Raw genomic sequence first — 25,596 nt, 5'->3', positions numbered from 1 at the left:
CTTGGGGCCTTGAACATGAAGTTCCCTCTTACAAAGTACTCTCCACTCGGCAATTTCCTGCACTGTTCAGATCTCTGCTTGAAAGTCAGTTGTTCAGAGACGCCCTCCCCACAAAGAACGCAAGGCCAGGACTACAGGATTTCATTTCTAATGACATCACTAGTACACACAACCCTGCAGCAAGCTCTGGGCCAAAAGGATAAAAAGACAAACTGAAAATGCTCTTCAATAGATCACCACCTGCCCCACCCAACGGCTGGTCCTGGAAGGCTCTGTGTAGTACTAAGCATTGTGTGATGCTCAGTTAAATCCATGAGAAATAGAACCTAAATACGAACTGTGCAGAGCCAGTCCCTGCATGGGTACCAAGCCGTAGAACTCTGTACTGAGCAGGGAAATCTTACCAGAGTAAGTGTGATTTTTCTTGGGCTTAGTATGAAGGCCAAGTGTAAATTTCCTTGCCTCTAAAAGCTAGGAAGGGCAATCCAAGATTTTTTTTTTTCATTCTATTTTTTTTAATTGAGGACTTAATGGTTTGCAGTTGAGTTGCTGGCATGTGAGATTATCAGCAAATTTCTCCACAGCAACAGCCCACTGTTTCAACATGGATGAGAATCTGATGAAGAAGGTCTTTACATCAACATCTCACCTCACCCAATCTTTTATCCACCAGTGCTGCATCTGAGAAAAAAAAATACTTGTATTCTGGTTTTCTCCTTTGTTAAAAAAAACGTTATTGCTGGGGTTCAGTGCCTGCACCACAAATCCACTGCTCCTGGAGGCCATTTTCCCCCTTTTGTTTTCCCCCTGTTGTTGTAGCCTTGTTGTGGTTATTATCATTGTTGTTGATGTCGCTCGTTGTTGGATAGAACAAAGAGAAATGGAGAGAGGAGGGGAAGACAGAGAGGAGGAGAGAAAGACACCTGCAGACCTGCTTCACCACCTGTGAAGCAACTCCCTGCAGGTGGGGAGCCGGGGGCTCGAACCAGGATCCTTATGCCGGTCCTTGCACTTTGTGCCACATGTGCTTAACCCGCTGCACTACCGCCCAATCCCTGGTTTTCTCCTTTTCTATACAACCAAGCTGCTAACGACCACCTAGGTAGCTAGAGGCATTTTCATGAAAAATGTGTTCAAGGAGCACAACTGTTAAACTTTAAATCATAATCCAGAAAGAAAGAAAGGAAGGGATGGAGGAAGGAAGGAAGGGAGGGAGGGAGGGAGAGAGGAAGGAAGGAAGGAAAGAAAGAAAGAAAGAGAGACAGGAAGGGATGGAGGAAGGAAGGAAGGGAGGGAGAGAGGAAGGAAGGAAGGAAAGAAAGAAAGAGAGAAAAAAAATAAAGAGAGAAAGAAAGGAAGAAAGAAAAACACTTAGAGGAGGTCAGTTATGTGAGGACACCAAGACAAAGACCTGTGAGATAACTCGGGCCCACTGGAGGGTGAGCACCTTAGTACAGCGGTCACTGCACACACAGTAATTATGAACCTACCACATGGTCACACAGAAACATGGAAGAACCAAGATCCGTGCATCTTCCTTCTAAGTCCCTTTTCTTACCTATGAGATCACATTCTTCTATATCTTAGCTCACATGACGTACCTCTCCAAACCCAGGGAGAGCACATGCTTTCCCCCTGGGTTCAGTCCCTGACATCACGTGAAAACAATCAAGAACAGAACCGAGGGACTGTCTATATGGTGTAATGATGATTTAGTGTCTCTCCCTAGATTCAGGCTCTGCCCAAACATACACAGTGCAGTAAATAAAAACTAAATAAATAAACCAAAATAAAGTAGATTCTCATCATTCAGGGCAGATTTTTCCATCTGGTTAGCTTTTGCCTCAGCTAGTGAAATAGCTTGCTTAGATCACATGCTGCCTTAAGTGTGAAACCCAGGTGTAAGTTGGGGCCCCCATACATTGAAGAAAGCTTTGATGCTATGTCACCCCCTCCCTATTGTCTCTATCTTTTTATTTTCTTTATTCACTTATTGGGTAGAGACAGTCAGAAATTGAGAGGACAGGGGAAGATAGAGAAGAAGAGAAACAGAGAGACACCTGCAGCCTTGCTTCACCAGTTGCAAAGCTTTCCCCCTGCAGGTGGGGACCTGGAGCTTGAACCTGGGTCCTTGTGCATTGTAACACATGCGCTCAACCAGGTGCGCCACCACCTGACCCCTCCATTGTCTCTATCTTAAAAATAAAAATTAAATTTTGCCTCCCTCCAATCCCTCGCCAGAACTTCTCAGTGAATCCATGTAACTGATGAAACCATTTGCTTCACAAATCAGTGCTCAGGGAAGTCTGCGAGTGAAACAGGTCTGGATGCTAACCACACTTGTTCCTCACACATATTAATGTCAGACAAGTTCTTTACTGAAACAGCATCACCTTCGTGAAGAACCAAACCAGTCCTAGCATGTACAATGCACAGTTATTTTGCTTATTCAATGTTTCCATGTATTTTCTAGCCTCTGAGGTCCTTCTTCCTCCCCCGCCCCAAGTATGTACTTATAGTTACCCATCCCCGACATTCGTCTGGACTTGAAAGAAGGTAGCAGTCATAAAAAATGTCAGTTGACTTTGAATTCAAGACACGGATCATTCTTGTCTGTGCTAATTGGTCTCATTACAGGACAATCTACAAACTTTTTCCTGGCACCATCCTTACAATACTAAGCATTTCAGTAGGGCTGGATGGTGGTACACCTGGTTGAGTGCACATGTTACAATGCATAAGGACCCAAGTTCAAGCCCCATCCCCATCTGCAGGGCTAAAGCTTCACAAGTGGTGAAGCAGGGATGCAGGTGTCTCTCTGACTCTCTTCCTTTCTATTTCTCCCTTCCTCTCAATTTCTGGCTGTTTCTATCCAATAAAGAAAGAAAGATAATAATTTTTTTTAAATCCACCGCAAAAAAAAAAAAAAAAAAAGAGCAGGGGCTTTAAGAATTTGATTTCACTGCTCATTTATTAAAAACATTTAAATAAAGTAGTCCTGCTTTCTGGTGCCCAACTCTACTATCTAATAGGTTGCTTGAGCACATCTCTCTCTGAAGAGAACTGATAAAATAACTAGACTCTGGTATCATTTGATAGTTTGCTCCTGAGATCAAGCACTCGGTGTTGTCCAATTCTTAGACCACAAAAGAGAATCATTATGCTTAAGTTCAATTAAAGAGGTAACTAGTTAAATCCAAGTAACTCAGAGGAAGTGTACTGGCAGAAAGGCCTACTCCAGTGGAGAGAACACATTTAAATACAAACTTTCCCCTCAGTGATGGACATTCTACTAATAGCTTTAAATAAAAATCACTGTTTCACGCATTATGGTATGAAAATCCAAAGCTTGTGGATGTAGGAAAGGTTGATAGTTTGAGATTGCATTACTCTAAATAAAGGAGGAATTGTTGCTGACATCACCTTGAATAAACAGCATATTGACATGTTTTTGAAGGAATTAGAGTGGTATGGTAGAAGCTAAAATCAAATTTAGTTCAATCAGCTACAGTACATTTTTTTAAAAAAATAAAAGCATATTTGGATACAAATATATGACAATGGCCTTCACAAACCTTGTTCTTTATGAAGTAGATTTGTAAATCCTTACACATTTGTAAATCCTTACACATTTGCAAGCAAATATATGTACATTGGTAAATTTGCAGGATTATATAAATCTACATTTATTATAAAGTCATTTCACACATACGAATTCCTGGCCACAGCCTTAAAAGTTCATTTTTTAAAAAAATAAGTAAGTGGATATGCCCCCTTTAGAAATTCAATGCCAAATGTTTCAGTCCATAAAAAGAAAAGTCACTGAGATTGAAACATAAATAACAACAGGGAAAAAGGGAAAGAGAAACAAAAGAATCAAGTCAAACACTGCAAACTAAATTCAGACTTGAGGGTTTTGCAGGGCATTAATCTAATGTGTGCCAAATTAGATTTCCAAATTCCATACTATTTGATTTCTTTTCTAAAACCAGTTTACCCCAATCCCAGAAGTTTTTCTTTCAAAGATAAACTACAATTCTAAGTGAGGCTTCTATTCAACTAGGAGCTCTGTTGTTGTGTTTTTAAGTATTTATGAATCATATTTATGATTTTCCCCTCCCTAAACATTACTTTTGACTTTCATAAAGTTAAGACTGATGTAAGAAGTAAAAGATGGCTTGATGTACATTAAATAATAGTCATTTAAAATCAGGGCCCCTCTGCACATGATTTGCCAACCCAAATAATGCTGAAAAGTTTTCAGGCAACTGGGAATTTCTTCCAACGTAGCAACACCATACTCCCCAAGGAATTTCAGAGTTGGCTAGGTCTGCTTTTGAACATAATCCCAAAGTATACACAAACAATCACAGGTAGCCTTTCCATCTTTATTATAGGAGAGTAGGCTTTATCTTGGGGGTGGGGGGTGGAGATTGACAATGTTCTAGTCTTCATCAAAAAGAATTCCAAGGCAACCTACCATTTTCAGCAGCCAGACAACTTAACCTTTTTTTCCTACCCTGCTTAATGGAGTTTCTCTAATATCTCTCCTTCCTGAACTTCAAATCACAGTGAGAGTATCCAACAGAAGTTCTCCAGCGTGGCCAGTGTTGCACGCTGAGTGGTGTCAAAAGTAAGTTCATAGGCTGTTCAAGAACAGGGTAAAGCAAGCAGCAGGAGACTCAAGTCCACAGTCACTGTAGAGTAAATGGATGAGAGCAGACTCAAGGTGAGGTCAGAAGACACACCTTGGAGATTTCTCTGGAGTGTGATTTAATAATACAAACAGAGCAGAAACTACAGCGGGATGAAAAACCAGATAAAGCAATAACAACAACAAAAAAATTTAAGCTCATTTTTGGAAGAGACTCTGGGGACCAGAGTTAAGGGGCAGGATTGTAAAGCACAGTCAGCTCTCAGGAAGTTCCAGTGTGTAGAATGTTGTTGCTGAGGACTTACAGACCACCTCAACAACAGAATGTCAAGTCTTCAAGGTGTTATTGATAGAGCACTGGGATTTTTCTACAACATCAGAACACAATAGCTCTTGGGAACACCTTGAGGCTTCTGAACGTAAGTGGATGTGTGCTTGCATGAGCAAATCTCTGTGAACTATAAAAGGCCTCTTCTGTTGGAACTTATCAATTAGAAAAAAAAGGTCTTAATCTTGTTACATCAGCCGGTGTCCTGCAATCTGACAATGATTTTCACAATAAAATATCCATCAGAATATAATGAGGAAAGATAGAAAGATAAGGAAAGAGAGAAAGAAAGGAAAAGAAAAAGAAGGTAATAACTACGGGGGGTGGGGAGGGCGAGTATGTGGTGTTCATTATAGCTTAGCTTAACTACTTGGTTACCTTTCTGATGAAAGAAACAATAAGAAAGGAATTTCTTCATCACAAAAGAAGTTAGAAAAGGCAAATTAAGATCAAGAAAATCAGAAACTCCAAAGGAAAAATCTATACAAGATTACACAGTGGGTGACAACAGAGAAATTTTTGTGATAAGAAAAGCAGACAAGCCTGGAGCTAATGATCAGGAAGTTCTTAATTTGATATAATAAGTAAGAACTTTATGGACCACAGTGTGTTGGAATGATTCGCCTTTAGAAAAGATTCACTGGGTTATGTCAAATAACAAGAAAGATGAATTGTGGCTTTGTAAAAGACAACTAGGAGATGAAAACAAAAGACAAGTCCATAGAGAAGTAAAAAGGGGGGGGCAGTGGTGGTACACCTGGCTGAGTGCATACATTGAAGAGCACAAGAACTGGGTTCAAGTCCCCAGTCCTCAACTGCAGGGGAAAGCTTTATAAGCAGTGAAGCAACGCTGCAAGGATCTCTCTCCCTACCTCCCCCTCCCTCTCAATTGCTTTCTGTCCCTATCGAAAATAAATAAATAAGCAGATAAAAACATTTGTGAAATAGGAGGAGGAGAAGAGGATAAAGGAGAGGGAGAAGAAAGGAGGGGAGAAGGAAGAGGAGGAGAAGAAAAAGAAGAGGAAGAGAAAGAAGGAGGAGAGGCGGAGAAGGAAGGAAGGAAAGTAGGAAGCAATGGAGGAAAAGGAATCCAAGGTAGGAAAAGTGGAGCCCTACTTGTGAGCACACATCACAGACCTCTAGTTGCTAAGACAGGCGACTACTCCCTGGGCTTTTTGTTTGCGGTGAGTCCTGGAAAAAGGGTTCGATTACCCTCTAGGCATTAAACACAGACTACATACCAGGAACAAAGTAAGAAGCAAGGACACTGACGTGAAATGGCAGGTCAGGACACTCCCTTTCAAAGGATTCTTTTGGAGACTGAATTTCTGGGGATTGACTGGGAATACAGGTGAATGAAAGGACAGCGACTTCTAAGACAACAAGATACTGAGTTGATACTCAGCAAAGGCCACTGAAAGGAGCCACTTATATCGAGTGACAAGAAGTAGTTAATTCAGGGAAGACCTAAGGAAAGAACTTTCCAGACAGAGGGCTGGTGTAAAGACCCAGAGGCGAAAACAAACTTAGTGCTTGAGGAAAGAAATCATATGTTACTGAAGTGTTACTGAAGTATGGGATGTGAATAACACAGGGCCACGGCCTTTCCCGGCTAGGGTGTCCAGACTTAGCCTAAGGGCAACAGGAAGATGCTACAGTTTTAAAAGTAGGTAAACAATGGGAGAAATTATATTCTGGGCTGGGAAGACAGCATAATAGTTATGCAAAAGCCTTTCAAGCCTGAGGCTCTGAGGTCCCAGGTTCAATCCCCAGCTCCACCATAAGCCAGAATTGAGCAATGTTCTGGTCAATAAATAAATACACAAATAAGTAGGGCAGGGACATATAGCACGATAGTTTTTTAAAAGACATAATATCAAAGTTTTATCTATTTATTTACTCCCTTTGTTGCCCTTGTTTTTTTTTTTTTTTATTGTAGTTAGTATTGTTGTCGTCGTTGGATAAGACAGAGAGAAATGGAGAGAGAAGGGGAAGACAGAGAGGGGAAGAGAAAGATAGACACCTGCAGACCTGCTTGTGAAGTGACCTCTCTGCAAGTGGGGAGCCAGGGGCTCGAACTGAGACCCTTATGCTGGTCCTTGTGCTTTGTGCTACCTACACTTAACCCGATGTGCTACTGCCCGACTCCCAGCATAAGTTATGCAAACAGACTCTCATGCCTGAGGCTCCAAAGTTCCAGGTTCAATCCCCTGCACCACCATAAGTCAGAGCTGAGCAGTGCTCTGGTAAAAATAAAAATAAAAATAATAAATATATATATATATATTCTAAAAAAGATGACTTCAGTTGATGTGTGAAGTTCAAATTTTAGGAGGATCAGAGTAGAAGTAAGGGAACCAGTTAAGAAACAATGACAACGTACAGAGGAGATGAAGGGAGGTTGATGAACTCAAGACTCATTTTGATGAGGGGGCCATGTGGTGGTGCACCTGGCTGAGCATATATGTTACAATGCACAAGGACCCAGGTTCGAGCCCCCAGTTCCCACTTGCAGGGGGAAAGCTTTGTGAGTGGTGAAGCAGTGTTTCAGGTGTCTCCCTCACTATAACTTCCTTCTTAATTTCTGGCTGGCTCTTTCCAATAAATATAGAAAAAAAAAAAAAAAAAAGGCAGAGTTAGATGGGCATCATGATGAGTTAGAGAGAGGGAGATATTATGGGATGAGAGGAATGAAGGAACATTCTTAAATTCAGGTGATGGCCAGAGTCCTTTACTGAAGTCTGAGGGAGAAGCAGTTTACTGGTAGAGTGGATCAAAACTTCCATTTTATATAGTTAACTTGAAATGCTGATTCATTACCCAAGAGAAGACATCAAGTGGGTATTTTGATACATCATTCTGGCATTTGGCGTAAGGTCAGAAGATATTAATTTGGTAGCATAAACACTTAGAGAGTCAATAAACTTTAGTTATTGTAGAGAGAGAGAGATTATTTGAACACAAAGTCCAGGACCATGCCCATGCTCGCTACAAGAGGTGAAACAGAACAGAGTATCTGTAAAGAAACTGTGGTGGAACAGTTTGTGAAGTAGATGGAAGACCCAGGAGAAGGTATCAGAGAAGGTGAAGAGGGAAATCTGTTACCACTTATACTCAGCCCTGCCAAGTGTTTGAATAAGAAAAAAACAGAGAAACTATCTCTGGTTTTGGCAAGATGGCAGTCACTGGTATCTGAGTTAAGATCAGAGTCAGATTCTAAGGGAACAGAATAAATTGAGGAGAGTTGCCACCAGTTGAAGTGAAAGACTGTGAGACCAATGAAATGACTCAACTAGCAGAGCACTTTGCTTTCATGCCTGAGGTTCTAGGTTCAATCCCCAGCACTGTATGTGCCAGCATGAAGCTCTGGTCTATCTTTATCTATCTACCTATCTACCTACCTACCTACCTACTTAACCTATCTATCTGTCCTGTCCCATAAAACTCTCTCCTGTGTAGTAAATAAATTTTTTTTAAAGGCAAAGAAATGGAGATTGCTACAGCTGTTTCAAACTGTTTGCTTGGAAGAAGAGCCATGACTGGAGGGAAAGTATTATAAGAGCATGATCTCATAGTGACCCACACAATCTTATGCTGACTTCTGGGCCTTAGTACAATGCATGGGCTGGAAATCAGGCTCTTGAGTTACTAATCAAGCCACTGATATGATATAGTCCTTGGTGAAGCACTTCTTCTAAGACAGTGGTAGGGATGGCATTGTGGTAGAAATTGGAATAGTACTAAGGACACAGGATCAGAATCTCATCACTTGAACTCTTGCTGGGAGCAGAAACTTAGTTCTTGACTTGTGGACCTTTTTTTCCACAGCTTTTTTCAGATTCAAGCAGCCAAAGGATGTTGGACTTCAGGTCCCACTGGCCATGTTTCAGTTCACCTACAATGACTGGAAACATTGGACTACCAGCACAAGCTCAAGGTCCCCACACACATGGCACTAAGCAGGAGGAAATAAAAAGAAAGAGAAAGGGGAGCAGGAAGATAGGCATGCAAAAGAAACAGAAATGGACTGGTGTGTAATAAAGATTGCATAAAATGCATGTTGACATTTAGGGAATATATTTTTATATATGCAAGCGGGAAGGAGGTTAGTAATGCAGAAATACCCCTAACAGAACAAAGAACAAATGAAGCTCTTGATGAAAGCTCTTGAGGAAAATGGCCAACACAGAATGGCCCCAAGTCTGAGAGCAGCTACCTGTGTGCTGTAAAGGAGTCAGAGAGGAGCATCAGGAGTGGTGTGGTGTCCCCAGTCACTATTTTTCCTAGAGACTGGGTGTGCCAGAAGCAGCTAATTGTCTCCAGGTTGGAAAGGCCTGCTCTAGCCTGTCCCCTGTCTCACAGTGGCTATTGGTCACCTGGTTACCCATGATGCTCTAGCAACCCTCTCATCCTCTCTGGGTTCAGCTTCCCCTCTGCCCCCAAATGATGATCATGTCTGGCCTGGCCCATCTTCTGAATGATGATGGATGACTTAATTACAGAAATACAGGGAAGAGTCAGATCCAAGGAGGGAAATCAAATATGAACAAAAGGGCAGGGACAGAGCCCTTCTCCTAGGGTCCCTGATTAATAAGCTGTGTGTTTCCCCAACTCCCCACCCCCCACCTGCCCTGCATGAGTAATTCAGGGGAGACAAGGGATCGGAGCGAGAAAGGAGAAAACAACTCTGTGCATGTGTCTAACATGCCAGCAACTGTGCAGGGGCCTTTCAGATTCCTGTATCTGACCCACAGAAGCCTTGCTCCCTACAGTGAGGAAGCTGTGGACACAAAGCACCGGCTCATCACATTCACACAGTGAGGGAGAGACAGCCAGGGTATGAAGCCACAGCTGCCTGACTCTCAGTATCATTCTTTTGCTGTTGGAGATGCTGTGGTGTGAAATACGTATGTCGAAAGTAAACTCTGAAAGGAAATTATGTGAAAACAAGGCAACATTTATAGGTGTAGTGGCTGGGGAGATTAATCAATCAGTGACAGACTGGACTTAAGTACCTGAGGTCCCTTGTTTGATCCCTAGCCTCACATACGTCAGAGTGCTGCTCTGGGTGCACTCTGCCTTTCTATCTCTTGTGAAACTCTCTCAAATGCCATATGTAAAAAATAAACAAATAAATAAAATTTAACATCACAGATAAACAATGAATTTGTGATTTGGAGTGCTCTGGATCTGAACATTTTTTGCTCTGGTTGCAAAAGTCAAGCAATATAAAAATAAGACCAAGGTAGCCGGGTGGCGGCACAGCTGGCGAGGCCCTCACATTGCTGTGCTCAAGGGTTCAGCTTTGAGCCCTCGATCCCCACCTGCAGGGGGGATGTTTCACAAGGGGTAATGCAGGTCTGCAGGCATCTCTCTTTCTCTCTCCCTTTCTATATTTCCCCTCCCCTCTCAATTTCTCTCTGTCCTATCAAATGAAATAGAAAAAAAGGGAGGGGGAATTCATACTGCAGGCACTGTGCCCCAGCAATAATCCTGGTGGGAATAAAAAAAAAAAAAAAAACCAAAAAACTTAAAAGCGAGATCAAAATACACTTTATGAAACATTTTTTAAAAAACTGAGTGAAAGGGCAATAATTAAACCTAATCATGCAGGGCAGTTTAGAACTTATTAAAACTTTGTGTCCACACAACTAAAGAGACACACTTTCAAATTAAGAATAAGTAACAAACATTATGTACCATTAAGTCTTTGAGGGCATTCCCATCAGTCCACAGCCTCACCTGTCTCAACCTTTTCCCATCTGGTGTTACATTCTGCACCCAATTGTTTCTTTATCTGGAACAACCCCTTTGTTCTTTCCTTGACTTTCACAATGCTAGTGCTTCTGATGACGAAAGTCAGGCCCTGCATGCAGCCCCTGTGGTTTTGGCAGGAGCCCCCAGGGAGGTACCCTGCTTTCCTGGATGTCACATGGGAGGATGGTGTCTTCTTTTTTTTTTTTAATAGATGTGAAATTGATATAGAACATTAGCTCAGTTTCAGGAATATAACATGATTTGGGGTGTGTGTGCCATGAAAAATCATCACCACAGTAAGTCTCTTTCCCATCTCTCCTTGGCAATTGTTCAAATTTGTAGAACTACATCACTGCTTTAAATGGTGATTTTCTAACTCCATCGTTCCTTCTATGTGGAATACCTTTCAGAATCCTTCTTCAAAAATTAGCTTCTATATTTATGTACAACTGAGTGGTCTTGCATGTTTCCACTTTATGCCTGGTTATAATCTCTGACTATCATGATTTCTTTTGATGCTCACATAACCCCAGAGTACACTAGTCCAAGTCCCTTCCAGTAGACCCCAGTATCCTCAGCCAGAGCCACATCATTTTAAAGTGATTGGAATCATCCTTAACTCACTTTTCCCTCCACCTCCTAGAGGGAACCTGTCTTGCGGACCTTCAGGCCTCTTGGCCCCCTAAGTGTCCACTCCTTCTATTAGTGGTCATTGTGACTGCCTTTGCCAGAGTCTTGCTCTAACAGACAGGTGTGGGTTTATTACATCACTCCTCCTTAGAACTTGGTGATCCTCAGCCTAGGGATTCAGGGCTTACCAATTCTTAAAGATTTTCAGTCACTCTCGGTAGCCTCTTTGGAATTAAGTTTCTAAGTTTCTGGCACCATGGAAATAGTATTAACTCACAGATATTTTTTAATTGTTAGATTTTTTTTTTCATTACCACTGGGATTATTGCTGGGGCTTGGTGCCTGCATTGCAAACCTACTGGCCCTGAAAGTCATTTCCCACCCTTCCTCTTCCTCTTGCTCCTCTTTTTTTTTTTTCAGACATAGAAAAAAATGAGAGTTAAGAGGAAAGAGAGAGGTTGAGAGGTGGTGCACCTGGTCAGACATGTACATGTACAAGGAATAACAAACAGAGTTTGAACCCCTGCTCCCACCTGCAAAGTGGGCGCTTCAAAACCAGTGAAGCCTCTGGCTCCCCACCTGCAGGTGAGTCGCTTCACAGGCGGTGAAGCAGGTCTGCAGGTGTCTGTCTTTCTCTCCCCCTCTCTGTCTTCCCCTCCTCTCTCCATTTCTCTCCGTCCTATCCAGCAACGATGACGTCAATAACAACAATAACCACAACAACAATAAAACAAGGACAGCAAAGGGGAAAATAAGTAAGTAAATATTTGAAAAATAGAGAAAGCCTACAGTTGGCATGTTTGCAATTAGGATCGCTGCAGCACTTACAGGCAGATTTGCTGGCTTTGGGTTTTGTCTGGTACAGAGGTAGATTTACCCAGGACTTTTAGTATTACCGGCAAAGTAGTGCTCTGCTTCTTCTCCTTTATTCTTTTTTTAGACTTGTGTGCATGCTGTTTTATTTTTATTCAGGTCTACCATTTTGGCCCATGTTTCCTTACCAAAGTCACTCCTTCATCATTTGATAGGTTTCTGCTTCCCAGACCACAGAGTCCTAATCTTTTACTTCATCCTCATATGTCAATTCCCCTCCCCATCCTCCTCTTCCTCTGATCATTTTATAATGAATTGGTAACCACAGTAATAAAATTTACTGAGAAAACTAAGTTTTGAGATCCTGCCACAACTAATGGAGCCGGAGATATGATGAAAAGGGCTATAATGAGGTTTGAGATATGGTTGGGATATTACAGATAGAAAATCAATTTGGAAAATGCTATCAGTTGCATCCACAAGGGAAAAGTCATTTAAACGCACTTCCAAAGGACAGGAGTAACCTGGAAGACAATGAAAAGCTAATAATTGTTTTGTAATAAAGGAGAACATACTTTTAAAACTATCCCTCTCCCCCTTTCTCTCTCTTCTTTTATCAATATTTCACTGTTAAGTCTAACTAAGAAAATTTCCATATATTTTGAGTACCCCAAATTCACAAAGAACTAGCAAAGAATCAAACACTTGATTATTGTAATTTACCTTGAACTCTACATAATCTTGAATGAAGAATGAAAGGGTTTCATAACTCCTTTGTAATGCCACATATGAAAACAATGCATAATTTTGCTCAATACATTTTATCTTCCTCAAGAGAAAAACAGAATTTGGTAGCCTGGAGACTGATGATTATTTTGGTGGGGCAGAATACCTTGTATAAAATCATTTATGCCATATACAACATCAACCATAAAGTCCTTTACACATCAAAGATAAGGTTCATCTGTTGAAAGAAAGAAAGAGAGAAAGAAAGAAAGAGAGAGAGAAAGGAAGAAAGAAAGAAAGAAAGAAAGAAAGAAAGAAAGAAAGAAAGAAAGAAAGAAAGAAAGGACTGCTTAAACACAGAGCTGTCTAAACATAGAACAATTTGAATCTGGAAGTCTTAAAATCACTCTGACGAGAAGACCTGAAAAATTCTGTTGGGTCTGAGTTATTTAAGCATTCAACAGATACACTGCATTTAGTCTTTGAAAATTAGATGAAAGCTAAGGCCTTTCTCTGTAGAAAAATCCATATACAATTATAGAATGAAATCTGAATATAAATTTTTAGAACTTCCCAGGAATCCAATCCTCCAGGTTAAGACACTCTTGTTCTATAGGAACTGTTATTTTTAAGATGATTACTAAATACCTAACAGCTGCACTAATGTTCTGCTCCTACCTGAGGCCCTCCAACTATTTATTTTGGAGTGGAGAAGAGTCCCTACGTGTTTCACTGCAGCTTTGAGGAGAAGAGTCTTATCAACCTTGATGCCACACAATCTATTCTCTGCTCTGCTAATGACACCATCAACACAGTGGCTTGACTGGCTATACTGGGAGGCGGGTCGTCTGCCAGGACACCCCTGCCAGTCTGATGCAGAAAAAAGCTCACAGCCACGTCTCTGCTCTGTGCCTGCTTCTTAAGACCCCTCCTGTGACTTTCCTGAGCAACTCTGGTTTCTCGCAAAGAAGCCTGATGCATTCTGGGCATAAAAGCTTTCCTGCTCCTGGCTTCCCTTTTACAAACTGCCAGGTTAATTCAACATCTGCAGAAGCCACACGACCACAAATGAGGCTGGAGGCAGGCTGAACAAAGAAGTCAGCTTTCCAGCCCCGAGTCTTTCCCACAAAATAAATATAACAGCTTCACTGGTGCTTTTTAAAGATTTGGTTTTGTTTTGTGTTTAATGAGGGGAGAGAGAGAGAGAATGGTGTGCAGGGGAATCAAACCAGGGACCTCACACCTCCAATTCATGAACTCCACCCACCCAGTAACCTCCCCAGCCACAATCATTTCACTGTTAGGGGAAAGACAGGGGTCCATAGGCTAGCTTACTGGGAGAGCAGGGCAGGGCAGGGCACCTGCCTGGCTGTGTGTGTGGCTAAGCTTGGAATCCTAGTATCACAAGGGAGAGCTATGTACCTGGGAAAGCCCAGGTGCTGTGTGTGTGTGTGTGTGTGTGTGTGTGTGTGTGTGTGTGTGTGTGTGTGTGTGTGTGTGTCTAAAATTAAAGGAAAAAAAAAGTAAAAAATTGGCCTGGGGGTGGTGAACTCATTCATATAGGAGGTCCTAGGGCTATGAGAGAGAGGGAGAGATGACTTCTGAAATCCTAATTCCATGGTCAAATATACATGGTCAAAACTACAATTTGAACAATAAACAGCAACTCTGCACTGAAGCCTGGATGCAAATATCTTCTACTTCATTCTGAAAGACCATCCAGCCTTTGCCCTTTCAGTACATGAGATACACCGAGAGGGGATTACAGTGGGTCCCTGTAGGTCTGTGCTCAGCATATGCAGATGCTCTCAGCCTCTGCACACACGTGAGGTGACATGAGCCAGTGTCTCTCAAGCAGTGAAAAAGCACACTCCACAACACAACTCTGGGGTGCTTTTTTTTTAAAATAAGAGCAATAACTATTTTGTTTCGAAATAGTAGAGGATGGTGCTTAAAAATGGTGCATTAATAAAAATGCCACATTTGTCAAACTCGAAACACTACATAATGTATGATTCAATTTACGCTGTGTTCAGGCTGAGGCAAAATGACAGGGGCTGGGAGTGAGAGCAGAGGCATGCCCTCCTATGGGGCATGAGGAAACTTTTGGGGCAATGGAATATTCTACACCTCAAATGTAGGCGTGCGTGCATCTGTGCAAACTTGCAGGCCTGCACACTACAGAGAGCAAATTTCACAACATGCAAGCTACACCTCGACTTTTATTTAGAACAATCCTTTTCCTCTATTTTAAATTTTTGATGGAAAGGATTGCTTTGCAAGACTGTAGACTTAAGTGGTACGAATTTCACAGGTCCTCATGACGTTGGTAACCACAAAGAAGTACTACCCCTCCATGAAAATCCACTGTGCACCCTCCATCCACACCCCAATCCACTAGCCCCTCTGTTTGGCAGCCTCACCTCTGTGATCAGAGTGTAAGAATTCGTTTTCATTTCTCCTTTAAATGGAGAGAAATAGTACACTGTGAACTGCTACGAAGCCAAAGCATTACTGGGTTACTGTATATCGTGTGAACAGTTCAGAACCCTAGAATAGAGTGGTCACCCCTGTATCAAGTAAAATCTCAAGTAGATGTCAATGGTAGAAAAAACCCTGTGTGGGAGGCTACTATTGTGTATATTCAATGGTATAAACTTATTATCTGAATTGCTACAAAGTTTTTAGACTTATCTGACCAGTAAGGGATGACAAAAGGTGCTTCGCTGTGAGAATATGTTGGTATGAGAATGAAGTGGTTACGTAAATAGAATAGTGTTAAGCAGGGGGGGATTAAACTAATGAAACAGAAGGGGTTTTTAGAAGCATACCAACAAGAATAAGCAATTAAAATTAGTATTTCAGGGAGTCAGGTGGTAGCGCAGCGGGTTAAGCGCAGGTGGCGCAAAGCACAAGGACTGGCATAAGGATCCCGGTTCGAACCCCGGCTCCCCACCTGCAGGGGAGTCGCTTCACAGGCGGTGAAGCAGGTCTGCAGGTGTCTATCTTTCTCTCCTCCTCTCTGTCTTCCCCTCCTCTCTCCATTTCTCTCTGTCCTATCCAACAACAACAACAACAATAACTACAATAATAAAACAACAAAGGCAACAAAAGGGAATAAATAAATAAAATAAAATATAAAATATAATAAAATAAAATATAAAAAATTAGTATTTCAGAGCATAATCGTTCCTCTTAGTGGGAAAGAATATGTGATCCATTTGGTAGTGATAAACTATAGGTGATGACAGTTTACCTTTAAGAACACTTACTATTTTACCAAGTAGTTCATACATATCAGCTCATTTGATATGGGATGCATTGGATGGACCTTCCCGTGGTGCATCCCGTGAGTACCCATTCATTCGGGAAACTGATGATCCTTCCTAGCCGACTGAATCCACATGGATCCCAGTCACTTTCAAAGCCAGCAACAAGCAGCTCCTGACAGCTTTCAAGCTGTTGGTCCTGCTCTTCGAGTCCTCCAACTTAATGTTGAGGGGCTGTCCTTTGCCAAACGCATTCTTATTGGTCAATTGGCGATACAGCATCAGGCAGATGTTATTTGCCTACAAGAAACACATATAGCAGTTGATGAAGCTGCTCGATTCACCATCAGTGGATTCGATTTAATATGCTATAATCTCCATCCTAAACACGGCCGAGCCATCTACGGCAAATCATATCTTGCGGACGTTTACCATACAGCCTCTTCGACCTTCTACGACTCTGTTACTATTGGAACTATTCAGCTCGTCAACGTATATAAGCCTCCCGGTGCCTCATGGGATAATGAGGTCCTGCCTAGCCCGAATCACCCAGCCGTTTACGTTGGAGACTTTAATAGTCATCACCAAGACTGGGGATATTCCTCCACTCATGCTGACGGCTCTATCTTAGCCGACTGGGCTTCAGCGAATGACCTCTCCCTATTATACGATCCCAAACAGCCAGGCTCTTTTCACAGTGCTAGATGGAATAAAGACTCGTCACCCGACCTGTGCTGGATTAGCACAGTCAACGGCCAAGCCTTTCCCGCTACGAGACAAGTTCTCAAGATCTTCCTGCACAGTCATCACCACCCAGCTATCATCCACATTGGTCTCCAGCTCCCACTGATTCTGTGCTCGGAGAAACTAAGATGGAACTTAGCAAACTGGCGTCTGTTCAGTGATCTTACCAACAAATCTATTCCTGCAATTCCAATTAACTCTATCCCCTCTGAAGATTCCTACAGCCGCTTCCGCCAAGCCATCTTCAAAGCAGCTTCCCAAGCCATTCCTCGTGGGAGACTTGCTAACTATACGCCTTGTCTTGATGCTGAATGCGAACAACTACTAAAGCAGTATGATGAGTCGAGCGATCCAGATGTGGCTGACCATCTCATTGCCTCCCTGGATGCAGCACGCCAAGCCCGCTGGCAACATCTCACGGAAAGTCTGAACTTCACCCACTCAAGTAGGAAGGCCTGGAAGCTTCTTCATAGTCTGGGTGCCGGTAGCCAACCCTCTCCCGTCTCCCATCCTCCCGTATCTCCAAACTCAGTGGCCAGTCACCTAACTCAAGTTGGACGTGCTAAGATCGACCCAGTCTGGAAAAGAGAAATTTCCCATGAGTGGTCATCCCACTTCCGTTTATCTTGTCCATCTCCAAAACTCTCTCCCTTTACACTGTCTGAACTGGAAGACGCTTTGAAGAGGGTTAAACCGGGAATGGCTGCTGGCTATGATAACATCACCCCAGAACTCATTCTTAACTTGGGGCCCGTGGCAAAGAAGTGGCTCACTACATTCCTGTCCCACATCTTGGAATCCGAATCTATGCCCCAAATATGGCGTCGTGCGAAGATAATAGCAGTTTTGAAACCAAAGAAAGACCCAACACTGGCCGCCAGCTATAGACCAATTTCTCTCCTCTCCGTGTGTTACAAACTCCTTGAGAGGCTACTTCTGTCATGTATTTCTCATCTTACAGAGAAATTCCTATCACCCGCCCAAGCTGGTTTCCGCCCAGGAAGATCTACCTGCGAACAGGCCCTGGCCCTCTCAACTTACACTGAAAATGGATTCCAGAAGAATTTAAAGACGGGTGCTGTCTTTGTTGATCTCACAGCAGCCTATGACACGGTCTGGCACCGTGGTCTACTAGTCAAGATCTCAAGATGCCTGCCTCCATGGGTGGCCAACACTATATCGTTTCTTCTCCAAAACAGAAGATTCTGGGTGCATCTGGGTGACAAGTCTAGCAGATGGAGACTTGTCTCAAGTGGCCTCCCCCAGGGCTCTGTTCTGGCTCCTACGCTATTTAATATTTACATCAATGACCTCCCAGAAACTTCTTCAAGGAAGTTCATCTACGCCGATTACATCTGCTGTGCAACTCAGGCATCCAAGTTCGACATCCTCGAGGAAGCACTCATGAAAGACATGTCTCTGATATCTGATTACTGTAAAAAATGGCGACTAATCCCTAGCACTGCAAAAACGGTATCATCTGTTTTCCATCTACACCATGCCTCGGCCTCACGTGAGCTTAATGTGCAGCTTGGCGATACGAGAATCCGGCATGAAGCCCAGCCAGTCTATCTTGGCGTTACTCTCGATCGCACTCTGTCATTTCACGAACATCTCATAAAAACTGCAGCAAAGGTGGGCGCGAGGAATCACATCATTGCAAGACTGGCCAGCTCCTCATGGGGCGCGAGCGCTTCCACACTACGATCATCATCTCTGGCATTATGCTATTCCACTGCAGAATACTGTGCCCCAGTATGGTTCCATAGCCCCATGTCCATTTGGTCGATTCCAAATTATATTCCTCCATGAGGATAATTTCTGGAACCATCCGTTCCACCCCGGTTCCATGGCTGCCAGTTCTTAGCAACATCGCCCCACCAGATATTTGTCGGGATGTGGCATCATCTAAGTTCATTTCCCACATCTACGCTCGACTGGACCTGCCAATATACGCGGATATCTTCGCCCACCCTGTTCAACGCTTGACGTCTCATCACCCAATCTGGTCTCCTGCGCCTACACTGAACTTCTTTGTTCCAGACTCTTGGAAACAGAGTTGGCAGTCAGCTGAGGTCAAGAACAAACACCTCATCACAGACCCCTGCAAGCGTCCACCCGGCTTTGACCTAGCACGTTATGATTGGGACCTCCTCAATCGCTATCGAACAGGCCATGGCCAGTGCGCCGCTATGTTCCATCGCTGGGGAGCCAGAGACGACCCGAACTGCCCCTGCGGCTCCAGACAGACTATGACCCACATAGTCAACGACTGCCACCTCTCCAGATTCAAAGGAGGTCTCGAAACTTGACATCAGGCTCAACCTGACGCTGTTGACTGGCTACGGAAGAAGGGCAAATGCTAGAAGAAGATCTCATTTGATTCTCACAGACTAGTTAGATAGGAGTATTATAATTATATATTGTTATTCTTAATGTTATCATTATTATTACTACCTCCCCACCCATAGATGAGAAAATAGACTCAAGTGGTGACTTTTCTACAGTTTCAAATTGGTGCATACAGACTCAAAAAGTTGGGTGGAGGATACAGCACAGTGTTTATGCAAACAGACTGTCACGTCTGAGGCTCTAAGGTCCCAGGTTCAATCCCCCTGCACCACCATAAACCAGAGTTCAGCAGTGCTATGATGAGAGAGAGAGAGAGAAAGGACCAGCACAGTGTGACTCCAGGCCTAATACTTTTCCCTCATGCATCAGTCTGGCAGCACACCTCAAAATTTCTCCCCAAATCCTCAATTAGGAGGGCAACCAAAATAGGAAAACCACTATATCAACCCCCAAGTGAAGATGTACATTTTCTTAAATGTTATAAAATGTAAATAAAAATGTAGTAGAAGTGGGATTTTTCTGCAAAGTCAGCTGATGTATCAATGAAAAGGAAGGTTAAATTAGATTCCTATAATGCTGCAGACCACTCTTTGCTATCTAGTCTCTCAAAAATGCCACAATAATAATATTATTATCCCCATTTTACATTCAAAGTAATATGAGTCCTGAGATGGTAATTAAATTGCCAAACTCATAAAGATTGGAAACAGAATTCTAAGCCTAGCCCGATGGGCCAGCAAAATAACTCACTTGAATGATGCACTGCTTTGCCATATGCTTAACCCACGTTCAAGTCTGACCTCCACTACTTTGAAGAAAGCATTGGAGCTAATCTTGATCTATCTCCTCTCCCCCACCCCAATTTCTCTCCTATCAAATAAAACAAAATAGAAAAGAAGAAAAGAATTAAACATATATGTTTGCACAGGTTGAATCAAAATTTCAGTAAGTCTATCAAGTAGACTCTCAAGAGATGGGTGGGTGGATGTTCATGTTTTCTTCAACTTTAAAATGAGGTTAAGCATTTTGTTTTCTCTTTCTCCCTCTCCCATTCCCACTCCCTATCCTACTCCCTCTCTCTATTTGCCTCCAGAGTTACTGCTGGGGCTTAGTGCCTATACTATAAATACACTGCTCCTGGAGGCCATTTTTCGGGGGGGGGGGAGACAGAGAGGAGGAGAGAAAGATAAGACACCTGCAGACCTGCTTCACTGCTGGTGAAGCAACCCCCTGAAGGGGGGGGGGCAGGGGGATTGAACCGGGATCCTTGCACAGGTCCTTGCACTTCATACTACGTGAGCTACCGCTTAGCCCCGTTTTCATTTCTCTTAGACATATATGAAAACTCTTAGGTATTCCACACAAAGATATGTCCACACCTAGTATCAACCACTAGGTCCCAATGCTCTGCCATGCTCTGCCTTACAGAACAAAAGCAAAATCAGAGTAGAAATAATTTCAGGAATCGTAACATTTCCCTAAAACTATAACTTGGGGCTGAGGAAACAGCTCATTTGGATAGTGTGCTACATGGTGTGTGTGTGTGCGTGTGTGTGTGTGTGTGTGTGTGTGTGTGTGTGTGTGTCTCTCCCAGGTTCAAGCCTGACCCTCACTGAATGAAACTTTTACATTGTAGACTCTCTCCCTCCCCCTCTCTATATACATATACATAAACATATACATAAACATATACATAAACATATACATATACATAAACATATACATATACATAAACATAAACATTCTCAGTCTCTATCTTTAAAAAAATGTAACTTTGCCTTCAACTCAGGTGAAATGTTTTACATGCCATTTAAGCCACCAAGACTCATGGATGTAAGATTACCCACAGAATGACGTGCACATGGACACGTGACGTAGTTCAGATCAAGGATGAGGGTCATGATAATTAAATCATAACTTTCATATTTGACTATCACACATGTGAGCAAGGAAAACCATATCTAGTTCCTGTTGTTTTATGTTGTCACTGAAACCTTTTGAGTTCTTAGTTCCTAGGTTTGTTTGTTTATTTCATAAACAGATAGAAGTCATACACTTTCTAGAGTAAAAATTACAAAATGAAATTCATTTTGCCTGTCAAGTGCAGATGAAAGGAAGAAAGGAAAGAAACAGTTTAAATGTAAAAGGCACCTTTTGCCCAACTCCCGAACTGGTTTTCACAATAAGATGAATAATTTAACTGCTGGAAACTTCACACGTGCAGAACACGGCATGGAGACGAGTGGCATTTTCACTTCAAATTTGTATCATCTTTAGTCAGACCCCCTCAACTGCATTTCTAACACCTGCTGAAGTCAGCAGTGAAGGCAGCTCTTATCTCCACAGCCAGCTTTTATCTTTTCTCTCTCTCTCTGTCTCTCTCTCTCTCTCTCTCTCTCTCTCTCTCTCACACACACACACACACACACACACACACAGGCATTATAAAATATAATTTCTTGGCCTAAGAGAGTTAGGGAGCAATTCACAGGATTTTCTGAAAGGTCTTTTCCTTTATCACTTCAAAGGGTGATTTTAAGACAGATTACTAATTAAAGGTGGCATTCTTTATTGTAAACACCTTCAAACATTAGTTTTGGATCACAAAAATTGCAATAGCTATACTTCTCTGCACTGAGTTTTAGGTGCAAAGGAAAGTGAAAATTCAAACGCAATAACTCAAAGTTCAGAAGTTTCTTTTATTTATTAATTTTAGGTAGTGCTGGGAAAGAACTCAGGGCTTCAAATGTTTGAAGAGAAAAATGAAGAGAAGGACAGACAGAGAGAGGTGACAGAGAAGAGAGACAGCACAGCACTGTTCTACCATCCATGAAGTTCCCCAGGACCTTCAATAATGTTCCCATGTGGTGCTGGGGTATCAAACTCAAGGCTTTCTGTATGGTAAGGCATGAGTTCTACAGTTGCCCCAGGAAGGCCCCTCCCCTTCCCTCCCCTCTCTTCTCTTCTCCCGACTTGTGAGTCACTGAAGGATTTTTCTGGCTTGTGCACCATGCTACTCCTGATGCCTGATTCAGCTCCTTCTAGTAAACACTCAGTCAATATCTCCAAAGAAACAGAAGTCATTTTCAAAAATGTATTTCTAAGATTCTGTCAGATTGAGCCTGGAGGGATTCACGAGGACCATTTAAACTTCCCTTTTTCCATAAGTACATATGCAAGAGGAAAGCCTCTCCTTTAGCCAAAATCACTATATGATGATATTTTCTACATAATCTGATTTTTTTTCATATATCCGAAGACGACCATGTTATGATAAACAGGCATTTTATCTCCAGGTGTTTCAGATGAGTCACTCAAGCACACATCATTTCACCTCTGCCTTGGCAAAGAACAGTAAGGTTCATATTGGAGGATTTTTTTATGTCTTACACTCTTTTCTAATTATTTTTATTTTGCATTTGCTTACTTAATGTATTTATTTATTTAATTTGATAGGACAGAGAGAAATTGAAAGGGAAGGTATATATATATATATACATATATATATATATATATATATATAGAGAGAGAGAGAGAGAGAGAGAGAGAGAGGTGGTTCAGGAGGTGGTGCAGTGGATAAAGCATTGGACTCTCAAGCATGAGGTTCTGAGTTAGATCCCCAATAGCACCTGTACCAGATGATATCTGGTTCTTCGTCTCTCTCCTCCTATCTTTCTCATAAATAAATAAATAAATAAATAAAATCTTTAGAGGGATAGAGAGACCTGCAGACATGCTTCATCACTTGTGAGACTTTCCCCATTGAGGTGAGGAACTGGGGGTTTGAACCCAGGTCCTTGCACATGGTAATATGTGCACTCAACCACCTGGCCCCAAATGTATTTATTTATTTAGGACAGGTACAGAGAAAAATTGAAATAAAAAGGGGAGACAGAAAGGGAGAGAAAGAGAAATCTGCAGCACTGTTTCACTGATGGTAAAGATTCCCCCTTGCAGGTGGGAAGAAGGCTTGAACCCAGATCCTTGTGCACTGTGACTCATGCACTTCACCAGTTGTGCCACCACTCAGCCCCAAGACTCTTATCCTCTTGCCACTCTGCCCCCTCAGATGTTAAAGTACACAGGATTTATGTCCCTATACCAGGGGCCTGGGGATAAAATCACATATTCCCTGACTTTTTTCTTTTCTTGTTTTTACTTTTCACCATTTTAACCTGACTCTCCTCATTACAGGTCCAGGATCCTAATAACTTACACCTTATTACCCAGAATGAATTAAATGTTGCTTAAGCAATCTTATTGGTGATATTAAAAAAAAAAAAAGTAGGGGACCTGGGTGGTGGCACACCTGGCTAAGCACACATGGTACAATGCACAAGAACCCAGGTTCAAGCCCCCAGATCCCCAGCTGCAGGGGCAAAGTGGTGAAGCAGGTCTCTCTCTCTCTCTCCCTCTGTATCTCCCCTTCCTCTCTTGATTTCTGACTGTCTCTAACCAATAAATAAATAAAACTTTTGAAAAAGTAAAATGAATAGCAGAGGGCTGGGGAGATGGCATAAAGGTTATGCAAAAAGACTTGATACCTGAGGCAAGGAAGGTCTCAGACTCAATCCCAGCACCACCAAAAATAGGAGAGAGCTTAGTGATGGCAGCTAATACTACTGATCCAGACACTCCACTAGGCCACCACCACACAGGATATTTCATCTAACCTGCACATGCCAAGCCAGCTTGGTACAATGGTGAGCTCCAAAGATCAGGGGCACAGTCAGGGAAGGCAAACCTGGGCATTCTGACTCCAGAGTTAGAGTCACTGGAAATCCGAGTCTCAGAATTCAGTGCTTCCCTCACCTGAGGGTATCCTGCTTGCTGGAGAGACTATGTAAGGAGCTTTGAAAACCACGAGAAGCTAGCAGTATATATGCAGTCCAGGGGATAGTCCCAAACCCCTCGAGGTCACAATGAACTTGACTCAGCTGCTACCAACCTGACTGAAGTCGTTAATGTTCTGGGATGAACCAGGGAGGCGATTCCCTAACTGGTCTCTCTGCACCTGCCCCTCACACCAGAGGCCCCTGACAACCGGGTGGCTGAAGGTGAGACTGTGTCACTGCTCTGCTCAGAACTCAAGGTCTTCCCACCCGCTCTGGGCTGAACAGCTCATCTCACAGTCAGCTGCTGAAGTGTCTGGAGCTAGGATCTTTTGGAGGGAATTAAGCTTACATTAAAATTTAAAGACGCAGACAGGAAAATGTCTCAGCTGCTAGAGGGCTGGGCTTGGCATGCGTGAGGTTCTGGGTTCACTCAATGGTGCCACATGTATCTGAGTGGTTCTCTGGTCTCTCAATCTCCACTTTCTCTCTCTGTCTCTCTCTTGGAAAACTCGTATGTAATATATAAAATAAGTCTTAAAAAATAAAGTTTATGTGAGGTCATAAGGATGGGTAGAAGAGATAGCAGTGTTCTCTAGAAGAGATACCAGTGTACGCGCTTTCTCTCTATATATCTCCCTTTCTCCCTCTCTCCCTCTCTCATGCTCTCTTCTTCCCCTTTCCCCAACATACTAGAATACAATAAAAAGGCCACAGTCTACAAGATGGAATTTTCTCACTGAATCTGTTGGCACCTTGGCCAAGAACTTCCCAATCTTCAAAACTATGAAAAATTAACATCTACTGTTTAAGCCACCGAGTCCAGGGCATTTTGTTCTGGCAGTTTGAGTTGACTACTAAGCCCTGTCACTCAGATTTTAATCCAAAGGTCATTCAGTGCCCCCAAAGGTGCCCACTACATAAGCTGCCCCCTGGTCTGCACTGTCTGCACTCAGCTTTATCACCCATCCCATACTGGCCCTTCTAGCTCAGTGCTTGGGCTCTTGGAGCTTTCTCTATACAGAAGCCATTTTCCTGTGTCCTCATGGCTGGCTCCTTCATTTCCTCCAAGCCTTGGCCCTCTCCTCACCTTCATAAAAACTAGGGAAAGAGAGAGACAGGCTGGGAGTATGGATCGACCCATCAACGCCACGTTCAGCAGCGAAGCAATTACAGAAGCCAGACCTCCCACCTTCTGCACCCCATAGTGACCCTGGGTTCATGTTCCCAGAGGGTTAAAGAATAGGAAAACTATCAGGGGAGGGGATGGGATACGGAGTTCTGGTGGAGGGAATTGTGTGGAGTTGTACCTCTCTTATCCTATGGTCTTGTCAGTGTTTCCTAAATATAAATAAAAAGCAAGCAAACCAAAAAACAAAATTGTCAGGAAATTGTGTGAATGTGGTTGAGCTTGGCAGGGTTCACAAAGCACCCTGCATTCCTGATACTATGGCCTATCTACATATTCATTGTTTTGCTTGAAAGATCCCC

At 42.7% G+C, this 25,596-nt stretch overlaps 1 protein-coding gene across 6 annotated transcripts in view; it reads right to left on the bottom strand.

Moving 5' to 3' along the window:
* The window catches only part of SLC10A7 (solute carrier family 10 member 7), a 227,014-nt gene that overhangs the window by 104,092 nt on the left and 97,326 nt on the right, over nucleotides 1-25,596 (bottom strand). Inside the window, exon 6 of one of the 6 annotated variants that reach the window (XM_060178978.1) lies at nucleotides 12,615-12,706. The exons of the other annotated variants lie outside the window; for them this stretch is intronic. Within the exon in view, the coding sequence (XP_060034961.1) occupies nucleotides 12,677-12,706 (30 nt within the window). The 3' untranslated portion in view covers nucleotides 12,615-12,676. Of the gene's footprint in view, nucleotides 1-12,614; nucleotides 12,707-25,596 lie in introns of those variants that run through there. 6 annotated transcript variants of the gene reach the window in all.

This window comes from Erinaceus europaeus, chromosome 19 (genome assembly GCF_950295315.1).
Source record: "Erinaceus europaeus chromosome 19, mEriEur2.1, whole genome shotgun sequence".
NCBI classification, from domain to species: Eukaryota; Metazoa; Chordata; class Mammalia; order Eulipotyphla; family Erinaceidae; genus Erinaceus; species Erinaceus europaeus.
The sequence above is the reverse complement of the archived record's forward strand: the minus strand, read 5'-3'. Positions and strand labels throughout refer to the sequence as shown.